The sequence below is a fragment of the Enhydra lutris genome, unplaced genomic scaffold (genome assembly GCF_002288905.1).
Source record: "Enhydra lutris kenyoni isolate GAN:26980312 unplaced genomic scaffold, ASM228890v2 scaffoldscaffold17, whole genome shotgun sequence".
Classification (NCBI taxonomy): domain Eukaryota; kingdom Metazoa; phylum Chordata; class Mammalia; order Carnivora; family Mustelidae; genus Enhydra; species Enhydra lutris.
In genome coordinates, this window is record NW_019154101.1 from 48,611,143 (window position 1) to 48,632,908 (window position 21,766).

The window sequence follows — 21,766 nt, forward strand, 5'->3', positions numbered from 1 at the left end:
GTGAGAATTTTCTACCTTTTAAGTAGAAAGCTGGAAAGAAACAGACCAAAATGCCCTGGTTCACACTAGGACATAAAATGGGCAACTTGAATTGATCTTTAAGTCTAGAAGGCTACAAGAATGCATGACCTATTTAAAATCTCCCATGTTGTTAAACATTTCTCAATCTAATAAAGGAAAATCCAAATCTCAGTATCAAAATTATATAGGTACATGTTAAATACATTTACATTTGTTAAGAACAAATATATACATATATACGGAGAGAGAGGTGAATAATGCTCTTAGATAACCATCTTTGTTTTAAATAAAGAAGCCTAAGAGTATATTTTCTTTTTAAACTATAGGAGTTCCTTAATTTAAAATAATCTCGGTCCTGAGTACTACTAATGGCCTTGAGCAATCACCCTAACACACTGCCAGAATAAAAACATAAATACAAAAACAAAACAAAACCACAATAGGAAAGGGGAAAAAAAGATTACAAAGAAAAAAAAACATAGAAAAACCATTTTTAACAAAGAAGGAAGAGGTGAAGTCACTGAATGGCAAACTAAGGACTACTAGAACTCCTCCACAAAAGCAATGAAGATACTATGAAAACTGTCAAAATCAACTTTTTCAAAATTCAAGAAATTAGTCAAAGGATTACAATAATCTGGGGAGTGCTGACTCAAAAAAAAATGTCTGAATCTTGGTAGGAAAAGGGAGTGATGGGACACTGGAGCTTTTTCTATTTAAATCCTCTTCTCCCCTCCTCCACAGTTGTCTTAAAAACCAATAACCTTGCAATCACAGTAGAAACAAACAACTACAGCCATTAAAGGAGGCAGAAGAGTTACGAAGCTACATTATCAAAGAACTGTCATTATTTGACATGCCTGGCAGTTTCCTGGAAATCCTACTAGCAGGGTTTGTCTTTATTTTGACCTGACTCAAAGCTTTATTGGTGATAAGAGGTACTTCCTTCACGGTATTTATCAAAAACAATCAGTAGCAATTGTTTAACACTGAAGCTGACTGAGACAATGACAACAGATGGTAGAAACAAGAAGCAGATCAAGAAAGGTTTTTTGTTGTTGTTGTTGTTGTTGTTGTTGTTGTTGTTGTTTTGAAAAAAGGGAGGATGGCTCAGTCAGTTAAGCCTCTGCCTCTGGCTCAGGTCATGATCCTGGGGGTCCTGAGATCAAGCCCCCATCAGGCTCCCTGCTCAGCAGGGTGCCTGCCTGCTTCTCTCTCTCTCCCTCCCCCTGCATGTGCTCTTGTTCTCTCTCAAATAAATAAAATCTTAAAAAATAAAAAATAAAAATTAAAAAAAAGGTAGGGAAAGAGAAGTTGTTATGACTGGGTGTTTGTATTCCCTGAAAATTCCCTGAAAATTCACTAATTTCCAATGTGGCTGTATTTGGAGATGGAGCCTCTCCGGAAGTAATTAAGGAAAAATGAAGTTGTGAGGGTAGAACTCTGGTCCAATAGGATTAGGGTCCTTCTAAGAGAAGAGGTATCAAAGAGGTGTCTATTTCCCTCTCTCCTGCCCCCACCCCCAAACACACACACACACACACACACACAGAGGAAAGGCCATATGGGGATCCGTGTACAAGGCAAGAAGAAAGTCCTCACCAGAAACCAACCTTGCCAAACCCTAATCTGGGACTTCTAACCTCCAGAATTATGAAAAATTAATTTCTATTCTTTAAGCCACCTAATATAAGCTATGGTATTTTGTTATAGCAGTTCCAGCTGACTAATGCAGATGTCCCTAGGGGATTTTGAAAAGTTCCAACACAATGCTGTGAATCTAGAAGGCCACACACACACATACAGACAACTATATACAGGCCAAGGAAAAACTTAGGCCCTAAAGTTTTACCTTTGGCTGGACATGAGGCTCTGCTAAAGCAGGAAGTAAGAGCTAAAGTAGAGTCATAAATTACCTGCCTGAGAAATGAAAGCATGCCCCAAAATACACAAAGAATCCATGGTAAAGACTGGGAATTTATTTGTTTTAGGCATTTAAGGAAATTTCTAATTATTAGCTGACCACTAAGCTAACCCAGCAGAAACTTCAGTGGTCACACAAGACAAAGAATAGAGATTTTACAGAATTAATCAGTTCAGAAAAATAAACAAATAGCACAAACAACACACCTTGGGGAGGGAGGAGAATCTGATTTCAAGAGTTACCACATTATATTATTTAAAATACATTAAAAATTATGAAAGATGCAAAAAACATGTAAGTATGGCTCATATATAGGAAAAAAGTAACAAAGAGAAACTGTACCTGAGGAAGCCAAGATGCTGAACTATTAGGGTTTAAATCAGCTATTTTAGGGGCGCCTGGGTGGCTCAGTGGGTTAAAGCCTGTGCCTTCGGCTCAGGTCATGATCCCAGGGTCCTGGGATCAAGCCCGGCATCCTGCATCATCCTGCACCGGGCTCTCTGCTCAGCAGGGAGCCTGCTTCCCTTCCTCTCTCTCTGCCTGCCTTTCTGCCTACTTGTGATCTCTGTCAAATAAATAAAATCTTAAAAAAATAAATAAATAAAATTTTAAAATCAGCTATTTTAATTATTTTAATTCTTTTAATAAAGGAATTAAAGAATTAAAGGAAATCATGTCTAAAAAATTAAAAGAAAGTATGACAGTAATGTCTCCTCAAATTAAGGACATCAATGAAGAGACAGAAATTATAGGTCAACTGAAACTGTCCAATCTGAAGAACAGAACAGAAAGAAAAAACAATGAATACAAATTAACATGACATTAGAGACCTATGGAACACTATCTAACATATCAACATACATATGAGAGTTGCAGGAGAAAAGAAAAAAAAGGCATAAAGAATATTTTAAGAAATAAAGGCAGAGTGGGGAGAAGTACAATGTAGAGGTTTTGTATGCAATGGAAATTCAGTCATGATTCGTTTAAAATAGACTGTTATATGTAAGCCTAATGGTAACCACAAAGGAAAAACCTACGGTAGATACACAAAAGATACAGAGAAAGGAATCAAAGTATATCACTACCAAAACATCATTCAATCACAAAGGAAGATAATAAGAAAGAAGGAACTGTAAAAGTCAGAAAACTGACAAAATGGCATTATTAAATCCCTTTCAAGAATTACTTTAAAAGGATTAAATTCACTAATCAGAAGACAAAGTGGCTGAATGGATTAAAAAACAAGATTCAACTGTATACTGCCTACAAGAACTCATTTTACCTTTAAGAACACACATAGGCTGAAAGTGAAAGGATAGAAAAAAATATTCCATGCAAATGGTAACTGAAGGAGAGCTGGAGTGGCTATACTTCTATGAGACAAATAGGCTTCAAGTAAGAAATAGAAAAGACAAAGAGGTCATTATAATAAAGAGGTCAATTCATCAGTAGGATATTAACAGCTATACAGAAACATGCAACAAACATATAACAGTGAAGCACCTAAATACATAAAATATATAAGCTGAAGGCAAAACAGTCATCAGTACAGTAATAAGAGAGCTTGAATATCAATATTCATGTTCAAATATGGACAGACCATGGAGACAGAAAATCAACCAGGAAACATCTGACTTGAACAACACTAGAGACCAAAAGAACCTAACACATATATACAGAACATTCCATTCACAACAGCAAAATACATATTCTCAGAGCACATAAAACATTCTTCAGGATAGATCATATATGAGGCCACAGAACAAGCCTTAACAATTTAAGAGTGAATGATACCAAGTATATTCTCCAACTACAGTGGCATAAAACTAGAATTACAGGACGAAAATAGGGAAATGAGTAAATATGCGGAAATTAACACGGTGATTCAAAGAAGAAATCAAAGAGAAAGCAAAAAATACCTTGAGACAAATGCAAATGGAAATAAAACAGACCAAAACTTACGGGATACAGCAAAAGAACTTCTAATAAGGAAGTTAATACTGATAAATGCCTTAACAAAAAAGGAAGATCTTGAAAGAAATGAGGGGCGCCTCGGTGGCTCAGTCGTTAAGCGTCTGCCTTCGGCTCAGGTCATGATCCCTGGTCCTGGGATTGAGCTCTGCATCGGGCTCCCCGCTCAGTGGGAAGCCTGCTTCTCCCTCTTCCACTCCCCTTGCTTGTGTTCCCTCTTTTCGCTGTCTCTCTCTATCAAATAAATAAATAAAATCTTAAAAAAAAAAAGAGGGGCGCCTGGGTGGCTCAGTGGGTTAAACCTCTGCCTTTGGCTCAGGTCATGATCTCAGGGTCCTGGGATCGAGCCCCGCATCAGGCTCTCTGCTCAGCGGGGAGCCTGCTTTCCCCCTCTCTCTCTGCCTGCCTCTCTGCCTGCTTGTGATCTCTCTCTCTCAAATAAATGAATAAATAAAAAATCTTTAAAAAAAAAAAAAGAAAGAAAGAAAGAACAACTGAAGGTTTTTATACAACAAAGGAACTACAAAAAGAAAAAACAAAGCCGAAAGTCAGCAGGAGGAAGAAAATAATAAAGATTGAGCAGAGGGGTGCCTGTGTGGCTCAGTAGGTTAAGCATCTGACATAGGCTCAGGTAATGATCTCAGGGTCCTGGGACTAAAGTCCACACTGGGCTCTGTGCTCAGCAGGGAGTATGCTTGTCCCTCTCCCTCTGCTCCTCTCCCCACTCATGCTTTCTCTCAAATAAATAAAATCTTAAAAAAAAAAACTGAGCAGAAATATATGAGCTAGACACTACAAGAACAAAAAAGATCAACAAAACTAAGAGTTGGTTGTTTGAAAAGAAATAATTAACAAACCCTTATAAAAAAAGATTCCCCTCAAAAATAAAATTCTAAATGAAAGAGAAGACATTACAAGTGATATCATAGAAATGTAAATTTTTAAAGACTACTCTCAACAATCGTAGGCAGACAAATAGGATAACCTAGATGAAACAGATGAATTCCTAGAAACATGATCTACCAAGACTGAATGAGGAAACAGAAAATCTGAATAGACCAATAAGAGAGTAAGGAGACTGAAACTATTAATCAAAAATCTCCCAAAAAAGAAAAACCCTAGACCAGATGGCTTCATGGATGAATTCTACCAAACATTTAAATAAGAATTAAAACCAATCCTTCTCTAATTTGTCCAAAAAAAAAAAAAAAAAAAAACCAAAAACAAAAACAAAACAAAAAACCCCAAAAAACAAAAACTGAGGAAGGGGGAGAACTTCCAAATTTCTTTTATGAGGCCAGATCATCCTGTTACCAAAAGGAGTCAAGGACACTACCCGAAATGAAAATCACAGTACCAAATCCCTGATGAATATACCTGTAAAAATCCTTAATAAAATAGTAAGAAACCAAATTCAATAGCATGTTAAAAAGATCATACACTATGATCAAGTGGGATTTATGCTTGGATGCAAGGATGGTTCAGTACATACAAATCAACAAATGTTGATGCTATCTTAACAAAATAAAGAACAAATATCACATGATCATTTCAGTACAGGCAGAAAATGCATTAAGACAAAACTCAACATCCATTCATGATAAAAACTTTCAACAAATTAGGTAGAGAAGGAATGTTCCTCAACATAATGAAGGCCATCTACAACAACTCCAAAACTAACACCATATTCAACAGTAAATACCTAAAAGCTATTTGTCTAAGACCAGGAACAACATAAGGATGCTCACTCATGCCATTCCTATTCAATATAGTACTGGAAGTCCTAGCAAGAGTAATGAGGAAAATAAATAAATAAATAAATAAAATAAACGTCATCCGAACAGAAAAGGAAGAAGTAAAACAGTCTGCAGGTGACAAGATCTTGTATCTAGAAAACCCTAAATGCACCTAAATGCATCAAAAATCTATCAGAAGTAATAAATACAGTAAAATTGCAGGATACAAAATCAACACAAAAATCAGTTGCTTTTCTATGCACAATGAACTATCCAAAAAAGTAATTAAGAAAACAATTTCTTTCACAATTATATCAAGAATAAAACACTTAGGAATAAATTTAACAAAGAGATAAAAGATCTGTACTCTAAAAACTATAAAACACTGATGAAAGAAATTGAAGACAAAAATAAATAGAAAGATATTCCATGTACAGGGACTGAAGGAATACTGTTAAAACATCCACTCTACCCAAAACAATCTATAGATTCAATAAAATCCTATCAAAATTCCAATGGCATTTTACACAGAAACAGAAAAAGTAATCCTAAAATTTATACGGAACCACAAAAACCCTGAATAGCCTCAGTAACCTTGAGAAAGAAGAACAAGGCTAGAAACATCACACTTCCTGACTTCAAAATATGTAACAAAGCTGCAGTAATCAAATCTTAAGATATTTCCATAAAAAGCAGACATATATACCAATGGAACAGAAGAGAGAGCCAGAAATAAACCCTCATTTTACAGTCAATTAATCTTCAATAAGGGTATAAAGAATACAAAGTAGGGAAAGGATGACCTTTGCAATAAAGAGTGCTAGGAAAACTGAACATTCACATGCAAGAAAATGAAAACTGGACCTACACTATACACTATAGTCAATTCAGAATGGATTAAAGAATTAAACAAAAGACCTGAAACTGTAAAACCCTTAGAAGAAAACAGGGTAAAAGATTCTAGTCTTGCCAGTGATCTTTTGAATATGACATCAAAAATCACATGCAACAAAAGCAAAAATAAGCAAGTGGAATTACATGAAACTACAAAGTTTCTGCAAAGCAAAGAGAATTAATAAAAAAATTAAATTTAAAAAAAGGGCAACCTTTGGAATGGAAGAAAATATTTGCAAACTACATTTGATAAGGGATTAATATCCGAAATATATAAGGAATTCATCAACTCAATAACAAATTGGGACAAATAAAAAAATGGGAAAAGAGCTAAATAGACATTTCTCCAGAAAAACATACAATTGGCCAACAGGTACATGAAAAGGGTGTTCGATGTCACTAATTATCCAGGAAATGCAAATCAATACCACAAGAGATGTCACCTTACACCTGTCACAATGGCTATTATTAATAAAACAGAAGATAACAAGTGTTGGCAAGGATGTGCAGAAAAGGGAACACTTGTGTGCACTGCTGGTGGGAGTGTAAAATGATACAGCCATTATGGAAAACAGCATGGAGGATCCTCCAAGAATTAAAATAGAACTACCATACGATATAGCAATCCCACTTTGAGATTTTTAGCCAAAGGAATTGAAATCGGGATCTTGAAGATATATCTGCACTCCCATGTTCACTAAGCACAATTAACAGCAGTGAGGATATAGAACAGCCTAAATGTCCACTGAAGAAAGAAAGGATTAAAAAAATGTGGTATACACATATAATTAAACACAGTAGTACACCAAGGGTGACTGAAAACCCTCTGTAACTAAAAGATTGGTGTGTTACTTGAAAAAGTATATAAACGCAATCTCTCCATAAATTTTGCTTCAATTCTTAGTCTGTTTCTTTTACTTCAGAGATATTATCACAAGGAGGAAAACAAACAAGAAAAGACTTGTAAAGTATTTGTCCAAAACTATTCCCTATTGTCTGTTCCTGATCTCAATCACAGAAGCAGCTGGGTATGAAACTGTTAAATCTAATCTCAACCATTATACATAATCCTTATAGAGTTCATTTTCACATAAGTACTGAAAATTTTCTTTTTCCACTCGTTTAATATTAGTAAGTATCCCTATTGCTGATTCTAAATTTAGCCTCTGTTGATGGCTTATTTCAATTAGAGTAGAAATTAAGATTCATGTTGATTCTGCCATTACTCAATTATATCTTAAATATCTAAAACATCCTCTTATTAATACCTTTTATCACCACAGCTTCATCAGTATAGAGGTAGTCCAAAATAACTTTTAGTATGTCAGAATGTATTGGCATTTCCAAAGCTGTACAAGTGGAAGCCTAAATAAAATAAAGTAAAATAATTAATTTTAAACTAAAAAAACTATCTCATTCTGACTGGAACAGAAAATCTGAATAGGAATAACATCAAATGCAAAAGAACATTTATAAAACACAAATCTAAAATGACATACATTTAATTTTAAAATGCCTTGTAACATGGGGAATCAAGAAAAATTGAAACAAAAACCAATCACACTGGTATTCCAAACACATGTCCAAATAATAAAGGGGAAATTCTGACCTAAGAAGTTTTTCTGCAACAATTTTTAATTCCAAATGTTTCTATTTTCCAGCAGGCCAGAGCATAAATGAAGTTTAAAACAAAAGTGAAACTGACTTAAAATATGCAGTTCCCATTCTGCATTTCTTTAGTACATAATTTCCCCAAAATGAAAAACCAGCCATGTGGCTTCAGCTTAAAACTTACCTCAATCCATGAGCTACTCAGCATACTATGAAAATATTCTGGGAAAGAAAAGGTACAATTCATTAGAACTGTTAAACAATACTAATAAGTCAGCAATTAATTAAGAAGTATACCTACCAAGTCTAGCACAAAGAACACACTTATGGCAAGTAAATTCCTTTCCATCCACTGATTTCATGGTCACATCACATAGAAATGAACTGAAAAATAAATTTTTTAAATTGAAATGAGAATGATTTCTTTACATATTTAGCAAATAGGAAATTTATTATAGGATTTGGCTTAAGTTGATTTTCTTTTAATTAAAGACAGCAGAGAACAAACAACCTGAGGATATACATACAGATAAAGAACTTCATCTCCTTCCATTTGAGGAAAGATAATAAGGGCCTTACAATAAAGATAATATTTAAAGGGAACTGATAATATTCAGTTGATAAATATTCAAAAAAAAAGTTCTTCCTTCTAATTCCTTCTAATTTTCCTTTTGCATTACAGACCAGGTGTTAATAGTTAATATTTTATCCATTTACCTCAACATCTCTCCAACATTCCTAGAAATGAAGACTAGTAAAGATAAAATGGTATCTACTCATATATTTTGCTTCATATATCAGAAGAGCTCTGTTTTCACACTTAGGTTTCAAAGTCTAAGGATGAAAAGTTTATCTCCATTTCCTAACTTACCACTTTTTCTGATTTAGCTTCGATTTATTACCAGGTTTCTTCTCAATAACATTAATTTTTCCATTTTCAAATTTGACTCCATCTAACCTATCAAGAATAAATAAAAATTAACAGTTGGTGGACCAAAACAAACAACAGAAATCCAACAAATTACCTTATATAATCATATAATTTATATCACCCAGAAAAGGATCTCAACAAACTCTATTCTGTGATAAAAGAGTACCATATATTCTTCAATTTTACTTCAAAGTACAGTTGATTGTTGAACAACGCAGCAGTTAGTCACCACTATGTACCCCCCCCTTACAGAGTTGAAATCTGCATAAAATTTTGACTCCCCCATAACTTAAATACTAATACCCCACTGTTGACTGGAAGACTTCCCAATAACATAAACAGATTGGTATGTTTATACTTTGTATGTTACGTGCATTACATGTTGTTTTTACAATAAAAGCTGAAGAAAATGTTAAGAAAATCATAGAGAGTATACATTTACAGTACCATACTGAATTTATCATAAAAAATCTTTTTTTTTAATTTTTTTTATTTTTTTTTAAAGATTTTATTTATTTATTTGACAGACAGAGATCACAGTAGGCAGAGAGGCAGGCAGAGAGAGAGGAAGGGAAGCAGGCTCCCTGCTGAGCAGAGAGCCCGATGCGGGGCTTGATCCCAGGACCCTGGGATCATGACCTGAGCCGAAGGCAGAGACCTTAACCCACTGAGCCACCCAGGCACCCCTATCATAAAAAATCTTAATACAAGTGGATCTGCACAGTTCAAACCCATGATTTTCAAGGGTCAAATGCACATTAAATACAGTTACTGACAATAAAACATATCAAAGCCATAGCACAAAGTCCTTCAGTGTTTTTAAACAGAAAACCTGATATATGATTCTCTCTCTACCCCACACATTAGAAGTTATACTGCCACAAGCAACATACATACCTTAAAAAAAGAGAATTCCAAAGAATCTGGCTTAAATGACAAATCTGTCTTAGGCACTTTACACTTGCTACATGACAGAACTACACCAACAATTTGAGATCACTATTATCCTCCCTTTTATATATTGAGAAACTGAAGTTCAAAGAAACTAAGAAATCTGCCATAGCCATAGAAGAGCTAAGAGGCATATACAGGTCTAACTCCTAAGACAGTACTTTTTCCAGTATACCACACTGCCTACCATTCCAGATTCCTGTTACACAAACATCATGGAGAGTTCAAACCCACTAATAGCCTCCATAGTTTTAATCCAGAGAGTCCTACAGAGATAGTTTTAGCAAAAAATGGGAGAAAAAACACATCCAAAACAGAAGGAGTTGAGGGAGGGAAGAGGGGTAGTAAAGAAAAAGAGAAGAATTTTTAAAAGGACATAAAGAGGTTCAAGAATAGATATTAAGGACGAGCCATACCTACTACTCAAATTACTGAAACCAAATTTCCTTGCAATATTTTGCAACATTCTTACAGGATCATCTTCCCCAACACTTTTCCCTTTATTGGAAGATTTTGGTTTGCTTTTCTGCTTTTCATTAACCATATGAGCTTGATTACTTCTATAAACTTCAAATGCTGACTTCTGATTATCTTCATGGCAATTCATTTTATTTGAATGAGAATACATAGTGCCCTGATATTCTTCTGGCTTTTTGTTTAAGTTTATTCTTGGTGTGAAGCCATGAATTAAAAAGTCACAAGTATCTGTGTATATAAATTGTAAAAGGTACTCAAACAAGTCAGGATGAACCTTCTCTACCACAAAGAGATGGCATCCTGCAGAATCTTCATCTTTCCGATAAACATCTGTAAAGTCTAAAGAGGTCCCATCTGAAAGAAACAATTTCTGAAAAAAGTCAGAATGCGCTGCCAAAATATATTTATGTGCAGGGAAGATTCTATTGCCAACTTGAAATGTCACATCATGTATGTTGTCCGTTTCATCAGTTTCCCTTAAGAGTTTGCCAAACTCTTCAAAAAAGGATGATGAGGATACAGCTGGAATTTCATAAAGGCTAGAAATGAAACGAAAATCATTTTTACTTTCAAGAAATGAAAAAAAAAGCATCCCTAATCAATTCTCCTTTTAAAGTACAATTTCTTTTTTCGTTATTAAACTTACAAGATTTTAAATCTGGCATTTCTTAAAATATAAGAATATTGCAAAGTCTTATATACCATATCACACATTAAAATATTTTTATTCCTTTTTATATTTTTCTGCTACACTAAAATGACAAGATTTAAGTTTTCCTTCTAAAGCAGTGTTTTCTATTTCTACAAGGAAATACGAGGACATAAATTCAAATGACCATTTCACAGAAATTTTTTAAATGATTGTAACTAAACACAAATGACTTTAAAACTAAAAATATCCAAAAAAGAATACAGTCCTCAACCTTTTATATCCTCTTATTTTATCCTTTATCCTTTTAAGTGAAGAAAACTAAATCTACAAAGAACTGAGCAAATACTTCAACCAAATCCCAGAATAGGATAGAAACTCAGAAACTAAATATAAAGATAAATACACATACAGACATACAGTATGTTCTTTCAGTATTGTAAGATGATTATCACACCTTCCCAATCCACTATTCACCCTTCCAGGTAGGGGAAACAAACCTTCAGGTTTGCCCTGGATTGAGAGCTTTCTCAGAAGATGAGAGTTTTGGTGCTAAATATGGGACAGACCTGGGCAAACCAGTATGGATGGTCACCCTACTTCTAGGACTTCTTTCCAAGAGTACCCCTGATATTTATCTTAACCTGTCATCTCCCTACTAATGTGACTTAGAGAAGATTTGCACTGAGATTCAAACTCCCCTACAAACCACTCTATACTATCTCTTCTTTTGTTAATTATCATATTCAAGTGTTAGAAAGTTTTGCTAACAATTTAATGCTTATTATATATGTCTCAGAATCTGAGAACCTAGAGTACATCATAAAGTACTAAGATATAAACTTTGTGCATATACATATATATCTTTAATACTTTCAATAAACAACAGTTTACAAACTAAGAGAAACACTTATCATTCCCACTGTAACAAATTCTACCTTTGAGATATCCAGGTAACATGATTTTATGTCTAAAGCCTCTACAAGTCTTGGCAAAAGCATTTCAATTAAATTTGCTCCACGAGCTACTAAAAACAAAAGAAAACCCAGTGATTATCCCTTCTAAAAATGAAATTTAATATATACCAGTGTACCTTGTTTTAGGATCTGACTGCAAGATTGCAAAGTTGCATCCACTTGGGTCTGTGCTGACACTAACAGCTCTATGGGCAAAAGTAAGTTTCTCAAGCCGAATTCTTTCATATACACTATTTATATCAGAGACACAAGACACATCTGATGAGGAATTATGGAGATTTGATAAAATCTCTGCTAAAAAGAAAAATAAACAAACTTCCATTAATGGAGGCTTTACTGAAAATCCTAAAATGGTTTAGGAGTAAAGAAAATAGAAAAACAATTAAAATATAGAAATATCTTTCATATATGTCTTTTTGAAGAAGTATATCCTCTCTCTCTTAAACACAATTTGTACCCTATGTACAGGTATTATACAGGAAATTTTGGTTAGTCAATTCTCAATTATCCATGACTTTATTTCTTTCAACAAAAACATCTTCCACACTGCAACCAAAGTTATCTTTCTAAAAAGCAAATCTAGTACTATACTGGCTTCTAAAATTCCTCAGCTTGCATTAAAAATATGTAAACTTAGCCTTTTCATAATTTGTTTGCATGTTTATTTGTTTCCAAATATCTGAGTGACCATACTGTGCTACTGTGATACAGCAATCATCAGTCTGTCCCTAATGATACAGTAGTGAACAAGACAGGCATCCCTACCATCTCAGAATACACAATCCAGCAGAGAAGACAGACATTTAAACAAATGATTGTTTCATTACAAGTCAGATAAGGCTATGAAAAGAAGTATGAAATCTGCATGCAAAAAATGATTCTGGCTGCAATAGGAAGAATGCTGAAAGAAATTAAAAATAAAGACAACAAGATCACTTAGGAAACTATAAGAGTCCAAAAAAGAATAAATAACACACTGAAGTTGCAGCAATACAAGCAGAGAAAAGTGGAAAGATTTCAGAAACAATTGAGACAGAAGTGACAATCAGATACTGGAGTGGGGGGATGTGAGGTGTCAAAGATAACCATTTACTTAGAAAACATTGAAAAGCAAATGTGGGAGCATGAGATCATGAATTCAGTTCTAGACCACTAAATATGACTAAGATACAATTCCAAGACTTTCAACATTTACAAGTTTCAACATTTTGGGTACTCCATCAAAATTTACTCTCTTTCAGGAGAAGGGAGTTGAGGGAAATTGGAGGGGGAGGTAAACCATGAGAGACTGTGGACTCTGAAAAACTATCTGAGGGTTTTGAAGGGGTGGGGGGGTGGGAGGTTGGGGGAACCAGGTGGTGGGTATTGGAGAGGGCACGAATTGCATGGAGCACTGGGTGTGGTGCAAAAACAATGAATACTGTTATGCTGAAAATAAATTTAAAAAATTAAAAAAAAAAATTTACTCTCTTTCTGTTTTATGGGGCTTCACTAATCTTTCCCAAACACTCAGTTATTGCAATTTCTATACTCTCAAACCTAACATATACATATTAGTATTTGTAAACTGTAAATAGTTAGGTATATGTCTATTGTCACTACAAACTTATGAATGTCTGAAAACGAGCCTATCTTACATATATTTTGTTATCAATAAAGCATAGCCCTATATCTGACACATAGTAAATCTACTTTAAAAGTTTATACACTTATATAATCTATAAGAAAAAAAAGAAATACAACAAATCAGTAATCACTTCACTGTGGCTTTACGATTTTGAAGAATAGGTTTATAATTTTCTGAATGATTTTAAATGTTCCTTATATATGTTTTACCATACAATAACGAATTTATTCATTTAATAGATGATTTAATAAGGGACTACTATGTGTCAGGAAATATGCTGAATGCTAAGGATACAGTGAAATAGTCAAGGTCCTTGCCATCTTACAGTCTGATAGGAGGTAAGCATTAGAAAAATTAATCACAAATATAAATAAATAACAAGTAAAAATGACCTGTATCCTGAAAATACCAAGGGAATATGAAAAGTGGCACAGGGTACTTCAATTTAGATTAAGAGATCTGTGAAAACATCTCTGATGAAGTATAAATAAAGCTGAGATGTGAAAAATTAGAAAAAGCCCTGGTACTACTGAAAAAAATTGAAAACCTGAAGGTCAATCTGACTGGAGAGTGGTAAATGAAAGGGAGTTCAGAGACACAAACAAGGGTCAGAGCAGGAGCTTTCAGGATAATGTTCAGGAAGTGAAGAAACCATTAATGAGTTCTGAACACAGGAATATTAGAATCAGATCTTAAAAGATCATTCTGATTATCAATTAAGAATAAATAAGAAGAAATAAGAGTATGATTAAGGAAAACCTATTTTTTACAGTAGTCCATGTGAGTAGGGACAGAGTGGGACCAACGAACTGTGAAGTGGTAAATGAATTCTAGTTTTTCCAGCAGAAAAATCAACAGATTAATAATTATGGATGAAAGAAAAAAGTTGGTAACCTAAGTTAAAAGAACAATGCAAGTAATCCAAAAATTTATAAATTCATAATCAGATAAAATTAAGAATGAAGTATATAGGGCGCCTGAGTGGCTCAGAAGGTTAAGTGTCTGCCTTCAGCTCAGGTCATGATCCCAGGGTCCTGGGATCGAGTCCCACATTGGGCTGCCTGCTCCTTGGGGAGCCTGCTTCTCCCTCTGCCTCTCCCCCTGCTTGTGCTCTCTCTCTCTCTCTCATGAATGAATAGAATCTTTAAAAAAAAAAAAAATTAAAAAAAAAATGAACTACATAATGAATAACTTCTATTTTCAGTCGTGGCATCTTAATTAAAGCTATCCTTTATATTCACCAAGTAATGAAATAAAACTATTCTCTATTCAGCAACTGTTTAATACTACTTTTATTTAATTCTCATTAATATAGACTTTGTTCTTCCCATAATTTCCCTTTAAGCTATGAAATGTACATTTAAAAAACTTTAATTTTATATATACAAGTGGGTAAATTATATATATATATATTTACACATACACACACACACACACACACACACACACACACACACACACACACACATGTATAAGCCACTCAATTCCCAATTTAAAGAAGAGAAAAAATGGAGCTTGGAAGATGATTTAAAAGTATCTGGGAAGTTTTTTCTTTAAAATTTACACTTCCCTGACCCTACAGCCAAGACCTCAGGATATACTGAGACAGATAAACAGTTGAAAACCAGATTTAAGTGAACTGAATTCAGCTTATCTGCGCACTCGCGCACACACACACACACACACACACACACCCCAAAAATCGAAAGAGGAGACTTAAAGGTAAAACCTAGTAACACTTGTCAAACCTAGTAATAAACACTTGTGAAATTAAAGGTTAACTGAAAGATAATTTACGCATTATTCACATATATGAACTGACCTTTCTTTTCAGAATTCTTTTTTTTTTCTTCAAACCATTTCCCTCTAAATCCTTCTCCATCCTGTGTGACAAATAAAATGTCTTTTCTATTTAAAGCAATGTCAGAAATGAAGACCTGGCGTGGATAGGCCCATCGACACTGCTTCAGAGAACTGCTGACTGATCTCCAGCAAAATACCTAAAATAAAACCAAATTACATTGGAATATATATTCCCATCATCACCTGGCCAACCAAAAACTGAAATCAAGAAATAATACCTCTAAAACAAAAGCCCCAATTAATGTATCATGTTCATTCTTTCACAGAAAAAGATACTATAAAAATCAATTTATTTTTAAAGAACTGTATCTTTCAGAAAAAATACATTAAGCAAATATGAAACATTAAAAATATTTAAAAGACACTCCTTTTAAGAAGTATCATTTAGTATTACTTGCTTTTCACAAATCAATCTACTACAATGATAAAGGAAAACAAAAGTATGAAAGCTAAAATTTAGATATCACACTTGTTATAATACCATCTGTTTGCAAGAAGAATGAAAATCAGCCTACTGAAAATCCAAACTTTAACTCTCAAGAAAAAAAAGCAGTGGTATGAATAACCCTATTTTATAACTAAAACAAAATTTTACAGATAGAAAAATTAAAAGAGTTCAATGGCTTCCAAATGGTTCTACAAACCTTAGTATTCCTAAAAAATGACTTGGAACCCGCTGCACAGGGATGGAAAGAATAAAGAGAGGTATGGTCTTGAGTTTCCCAATTCAGCTTTATCCAGAACAGTAACTCTTATCTGCTTCATATATTTGCATTCCAAGAAAGATTTTTTTTTTTTTAAAGATTTTATTTATTTATTTGACAGACAGAGATCACAAGCAGGCAGAGAGGCAGGCAGAGAGAGAGGAGGAAGCAGGCTCCCTGCTGAGCAGAGAGCCTGATGCGGGGCTCGATCCCAAGACCCTTGAGATCATGACCTGAGCCGAAGGCAGCGGCTTAACCCACTGAGCCACCCAGGTGCCCCCCAAGAAAGATTTTATTTGAAAAATTAATACTGCTGATTTTTAAAAGTTCAATTCTCCTCATATTTAAGAAAAGTAAAACACAAAATGGTACCTGCAAAGGTCACTCAAAAGTTACGTTAAAAATTAAAAAAAAAAAAAAAAAAAAAAAAGACTATACTGATTAATTCCTTCAGAGACTGGTTTTCATAGTAAGATTCTAATTTTCCAGAAAGTAACAATGAAAGGTATAGACTAGATCCCTATTAATATAAATGAAACACATGCTAGAGTCAAATGTTTTTTACACTCACTATTTTATATAATCCCATGCCACTGCCTCCTCCTATTAGTATAAAATTAGAGATCTAATTCTATTATAGTTCCCTATATTAAAATGATAGACCACAGATTTATACCAGTAGATGGAGCTTTATAATTAATTCTTCAATTTCCAAAATGTATTTTATAGCACTTTATAAACCTCAGAAAACATTCTTGTTTTTTCTATTTGATAAGCAAAAAGCAGAAGGCAATCTGTGTTTTTCTAGCTACAGTGTAAAACTCTTTGTTACTATGTATAATATAATTTTAATTTAACAATTTTATTAGAGAAATGTACTGATATATTTGCATAGGGAACTAATTGAACTCTACTTAAACAGAAAGAGATTAGCGATTCTATCTATAGTGATCCATGAAGGCATTATCTTAAATATGACATCTATAATCTCTAAAAATATACATTATGTGTACATTTACTTAAAACTAAATCTGGGGGGCACCTTGGTGGCTCAGTGGGTTAAGCCTCTGCCTTCAGCTCAGGTCATGATCTCAGGGTCCTGGGATCGAGCCCTGGGATTGAGCACCGCATCAGGCTCTCCACTCAGTGGGGAGCCTGCTTCTCCTCTCTCTCTGCCTGCTATGCCTACTTGTGATCTCTCGCTCTCTGACAAATAAATTAAAAAAATTTTTTTAAATCTTAAAAAAAAAAAAAAACTAAATCTGGGAAAAATTTTCTAATTATGAAACAAATTTTTAATATCACCCGTTTAGCTTTTAATTTAAGAAGCAGTTACATAAAATATCTCCTATCTATGTAATTTGCTATCTTCATCAGTACTCAATATGCATATCAAATAATCCATCAAAATCCCCTATTGATTTCAATTTCAAGCACAGTAAATGAAATTTTAAGCTACAGTTTAACAAAGCTATACTATGCAACATTAGTTAAATGTCATCAAATTTTCTTTGAAATACCAGGTCCATACTAATTAGTGCTGGACATCAAAAATGGGTAGAGAAACAAAGTCAACAGGAATCATCATTATCTAGTAATACATGTTCACATTATCAGGTCCTTATAGCTATCAACTCAGAATAAAATTACTTTAAAACACTTTTGCATAAATATACACTCACCCTTCCAGCTCCATCCATTGCAAGAATGCAAATTTTTTGACCTCCATTTTCTTTCAAATTTTCAGGATCAACCTTGTATTCCATACGCCCCCCAGAAACAAGAACTTTCTTCAAGTTTAGTTGTCTAAGTGAAAAAGAAAATTCTTCATTAATATGTTCTTTAAAATAGACACACTCAATTTTAAAGAAATTACTAATCAAACAATAATCTAGGGTGATTACTACGAAAGGTGAAGTAAGATGATTTGGCCTTTGGTAACCTTAGTCTCTCCTTTCTGTATGTGTCCCCTATATAATGGCCGTTTCTTTTCATAGCAAGTACTTCCCTCCCAAATGCCTCTACCCATACATATACACACTTCTGACACCTAAAGCCCCACTTTAGAACGCACACGTTTACTCTACTGGATATAACTGCTAAGACTAAAAGCTCTTAAGAGTATTTACATTTTAACAGACAAGAAAAACTTTAAACCTGAAAATGAAATAGAAATCCTTAATTTCAAATATGGACAAGCCTAAATAGCTATAGCTACCAGGAAAATCATCAGCAATGTTGCTAATTTAATAACTCGTCTACTAGCCATTTCATTATACCTATACATGGGATAGTCTATAACACTGTGTGAAACTTGCCTATTACTACTCTAATCATTGTCCTCCCTTTCAGATATTTTGCCTGCATTAAAAGATTTTTACTTTCCAAAATAACAATCTATAACAAAAAATTTTCTTATTTAAAACCTGGATATAACTTATGTTTATGTAATTTAATGTTATCAGGGCAAGTTTTATAAATGTTAATCAGTAACAAAACCTAACATCCCACAAATCACCTCATGCTCAAAAGAAAAACCTAGTCAGTCAATTCTAAGAAACACTTATGTTCACATTTTCATGTTTCTAAAACTAAAATATGACCTACTGCCTGCCTCTCTGCCTACTTGTGCTCTCTCTCTGTCAAATAAATAAATAAAATCTGTTAAAAAAATGCACAGCAAAAATTGCTGTCAAATCAGAAATAAATTAGTCAACTATATAAGACTGAAATATATGAGAAGTAAAGGACTCTTACCATATTAATTTACCTCACAATTGATTTTAAGAGCTTGCTCCTTAAACTGTTCAAATGAAATCACAGATGACACATTACAGGTATGGTTTATGCACAAAAGCTAGGGAACTCCAATTGGCAGACCCATCCAAACTTAAACCTAGGTTTTACGGTTCCCTGCATTACCTGACCTTTTCAATGAGCCAATCAACTGCTAATCTACTGCATGCTACTATAACCTACTTTCAGGTAACAAAAGGCTACACAAATTTAAAGATAAAAAATATACCAGTCAGTTACAAACACAGGGACTGAGAATCCATGATATGTAACTATTTTTTTTTTTCAAAATAAATAGGTACATAACAAAAAAAGGCTACATATGAACCAATGATGATTGCGTCACAAACCAAGAACTATAATTAATCTAGATTTGTGTACCTGAAGCATAAAAAAAGGAAGAAAAATTTATAGGTCACATTTAACCACATGGTAAATATAATTCAGAAATACTTTTTTATGATTTGCAGAGAACTTCTACATATGTTTCCTGGGTGCATGTCAAAGACTAAGCTTATCAAAGGCAAAAATTCTTAACTTTTCCTTTCAGCTTTAAATTGTCTTTGTCCAGTTTTCTTCATCTGACACTCCAGAGCATAGCATAAAGTGAATCCTCAGAGTTTTTGTTGGAAGAACTGAATTATTATTAAAGTTATATTTCTTTACAAAAATACACATACTTAGATGCCATCTTCTTGCACTGATAGTCTGCAAGTAAGTAAATATCTCCTCTTGTGGTAACACAGACTGTGGCCCCGTCACTTGCAGCAACCAAAGACAAAGTGATATCCTTATGATGAAGGGCAGAGACTTGACGAGGAGCAGTTACATACTTTTCTCCATTGGGATCTGGCAAATAACCTAAAAAAATTACACAAATAAATCACAAAATATCCAAAAATTCAATTTATTTTTCAGATAATGTCATCAAGATTTCTTACCCAGTTGTCCACCATTTAGCCCCATAGTGTAAACAGCTTCTCTAGTCCACAGCACTGTATGAAACCTGCCTGCTGCTACTCCAATGATTGTCCTTCCTTTTAGATATTTTGCCTGCATCTATTCAAAAAGACAATTAAGACAACAGTTTATTATATTATTAAGAACAAACATAATATTTCAAAGATCCAGTAAACCAGAGTAGCAAATATATGGCACACTAACTACCAGTGCCCCGTTAAGTTCTAATGGCAGAATTCATTAACAGATCTTAGCACTAACACTAAGACTCCAACTCTTCTCAGAACACAAGATATTCTGATGTAGCCACTTCAAGTCAGCAGTTCTAACATATAAAAAATTAACACGGTAGAAAAGCCAAATCATCCAACCGGTCACCAAGCAATATGCAAAACAGGCATTCTATCAGAAAATAAAGTACTTTTAAATTTGACATATTCAGGGTCTCTCAACAGTGGCACTAATGACATTTTCAGCCAGATGACTCTTATTGATGTAATGTATTACACTGATTCTTGTATGAATATTAAACCACCCTTGCATCCCAAGAATAGCCAAAGCAATCTCAAAAGAAAAAACCAAAATTGGAGGTATCATAATTCCAGATTCCAAGTTACATTACAAAACAGCAGTAATGAGAACAGTATGGTATTAGCACAAAAAAAGATACATAGATCAATGGAATAGAACTGAAAACACAGAAATAAACCAATTATATGGTCAATTAATCTACAACAGAGGAATGAATGTTTACAATGGGAAAAAGACAGTCTCTTGGTATTGGGAAAACTGAACAGCAACATGCAAAAAATAAACTGGACCACTTTCTCTCACCATACACAAAAATAAACTCAAAATGGATGAAAGATCTAAATGTGAGACCTGAAACCACAAAGATCCTTGAAGAGAACACAGGCAGTAAGGTCTGTGACACTGACCATAGAAACTTTTTTCTAGGCATGTCTCCTGAGGCAAGGGAAACAAAAGCAGAAATAAACTACTGAGACCACATCAAAACAAAAAGTTTCTACACAGCAAAGGAAACAACCAACAAAACTAAAAGACAACCTATGGAATGGGAGAAGATATCTGCAAATGGGATATCCAATAAAGGGTAGTATCCAAACTATATAAAGAATTCATACAACTCAATACCCAAAAAACAAATAATCCAATTAAAAAATAGGCATACGACATGAACAGACATTTCTCCAAAGAAGACATATAGACGGCCAAAAGATCCATAAAAAGATGCTCAACATCAGGGAAACAGAATTCAAAACTACAATAAGATACCACCTCACACCTGTCAGAATGGCTAAAATAAAAAGCACAAATAGTAAGTGGTAACAAAGATGTGGAGAAAGGGAAGTTCTCTTGCACTGTTGGTGGGAATACAAACTACTGCAGCCATTGTGGAAAACTGTATGGAGTTTCCTCGAAAAATTAAAAATAGAACTACCCTATGATCTAGGGATTGTACTATTGGGTATTTACAGAGAGAATACAAAAACACTAGTTAAAGAGATACATGCACCCCTATGTTTACTGCAGTATTATTTACAATAACCAAACTATGGAAACAGCCAAGTACTCATCAAAAAATGAATGGATAAAGAGGTACACACACACACACACACACATGCACGCACACACAGGAATATTATTCAGTCA

At 34.0% G+C, this 21,766-nt stretch overlaps 1 protein-coding gene across 3 annotated transcripts in view; it reads right to left on the minus strand.

Annotated features, from left to right (window-relative positions):
- Positions 1-21,766, minus strand: part of LOC111147784 (inhibitor of Bruton tyrosine kinase) — a 77,346-nt gene that overhangs the window by 44,449 nt on the left and 11,131 nt on the right. For 2 of the 3 annotated variants that reach the window (XM_022504014.1, XM_022504013.1), the window contains exons 6-15: positions 20,074-20,191; positions 19,813-19,993; positions 18,019-18,142; positions 15,592-15,769; positions 12,259-12,433; positions 10,456-11,055; positions 9,029-9,115; positions 8,459-8,541; positions 8,342-8,379; positions 7,815-7,911 (exon numbers count right to left, since the gene is read on the minus strand). In XM_022504014.1, the coding sequence (XP_022359722.1) occupies positions 7,815-7,911; positions 8,342-8,379; positions 8,459-8,541; positions 9,029-9,115; positions 10,456-11,055; positions 12,259-12,433; positions 15,592-15,769; positions 18,019-18,142; positions 19,813-19,993; positions 20,074-20,191 (1,681 nt within the window). Of the gene's footprint in view, positions 1-7,814; positions 7,912-8,341; positions 8,380-8,458; positions 8,542-9,028; positions 9,116-10,455; positions 11,056-12,258; positions 12,437-15,591; positions 15,770-18,018; positions 18,143-19,812; positions 19,994-20,073; positions 20,192-21,766 lie in introns of all 3 variants that reach the window. The other variant, XM_022504012.1, reaches the window with a different exon arrangement.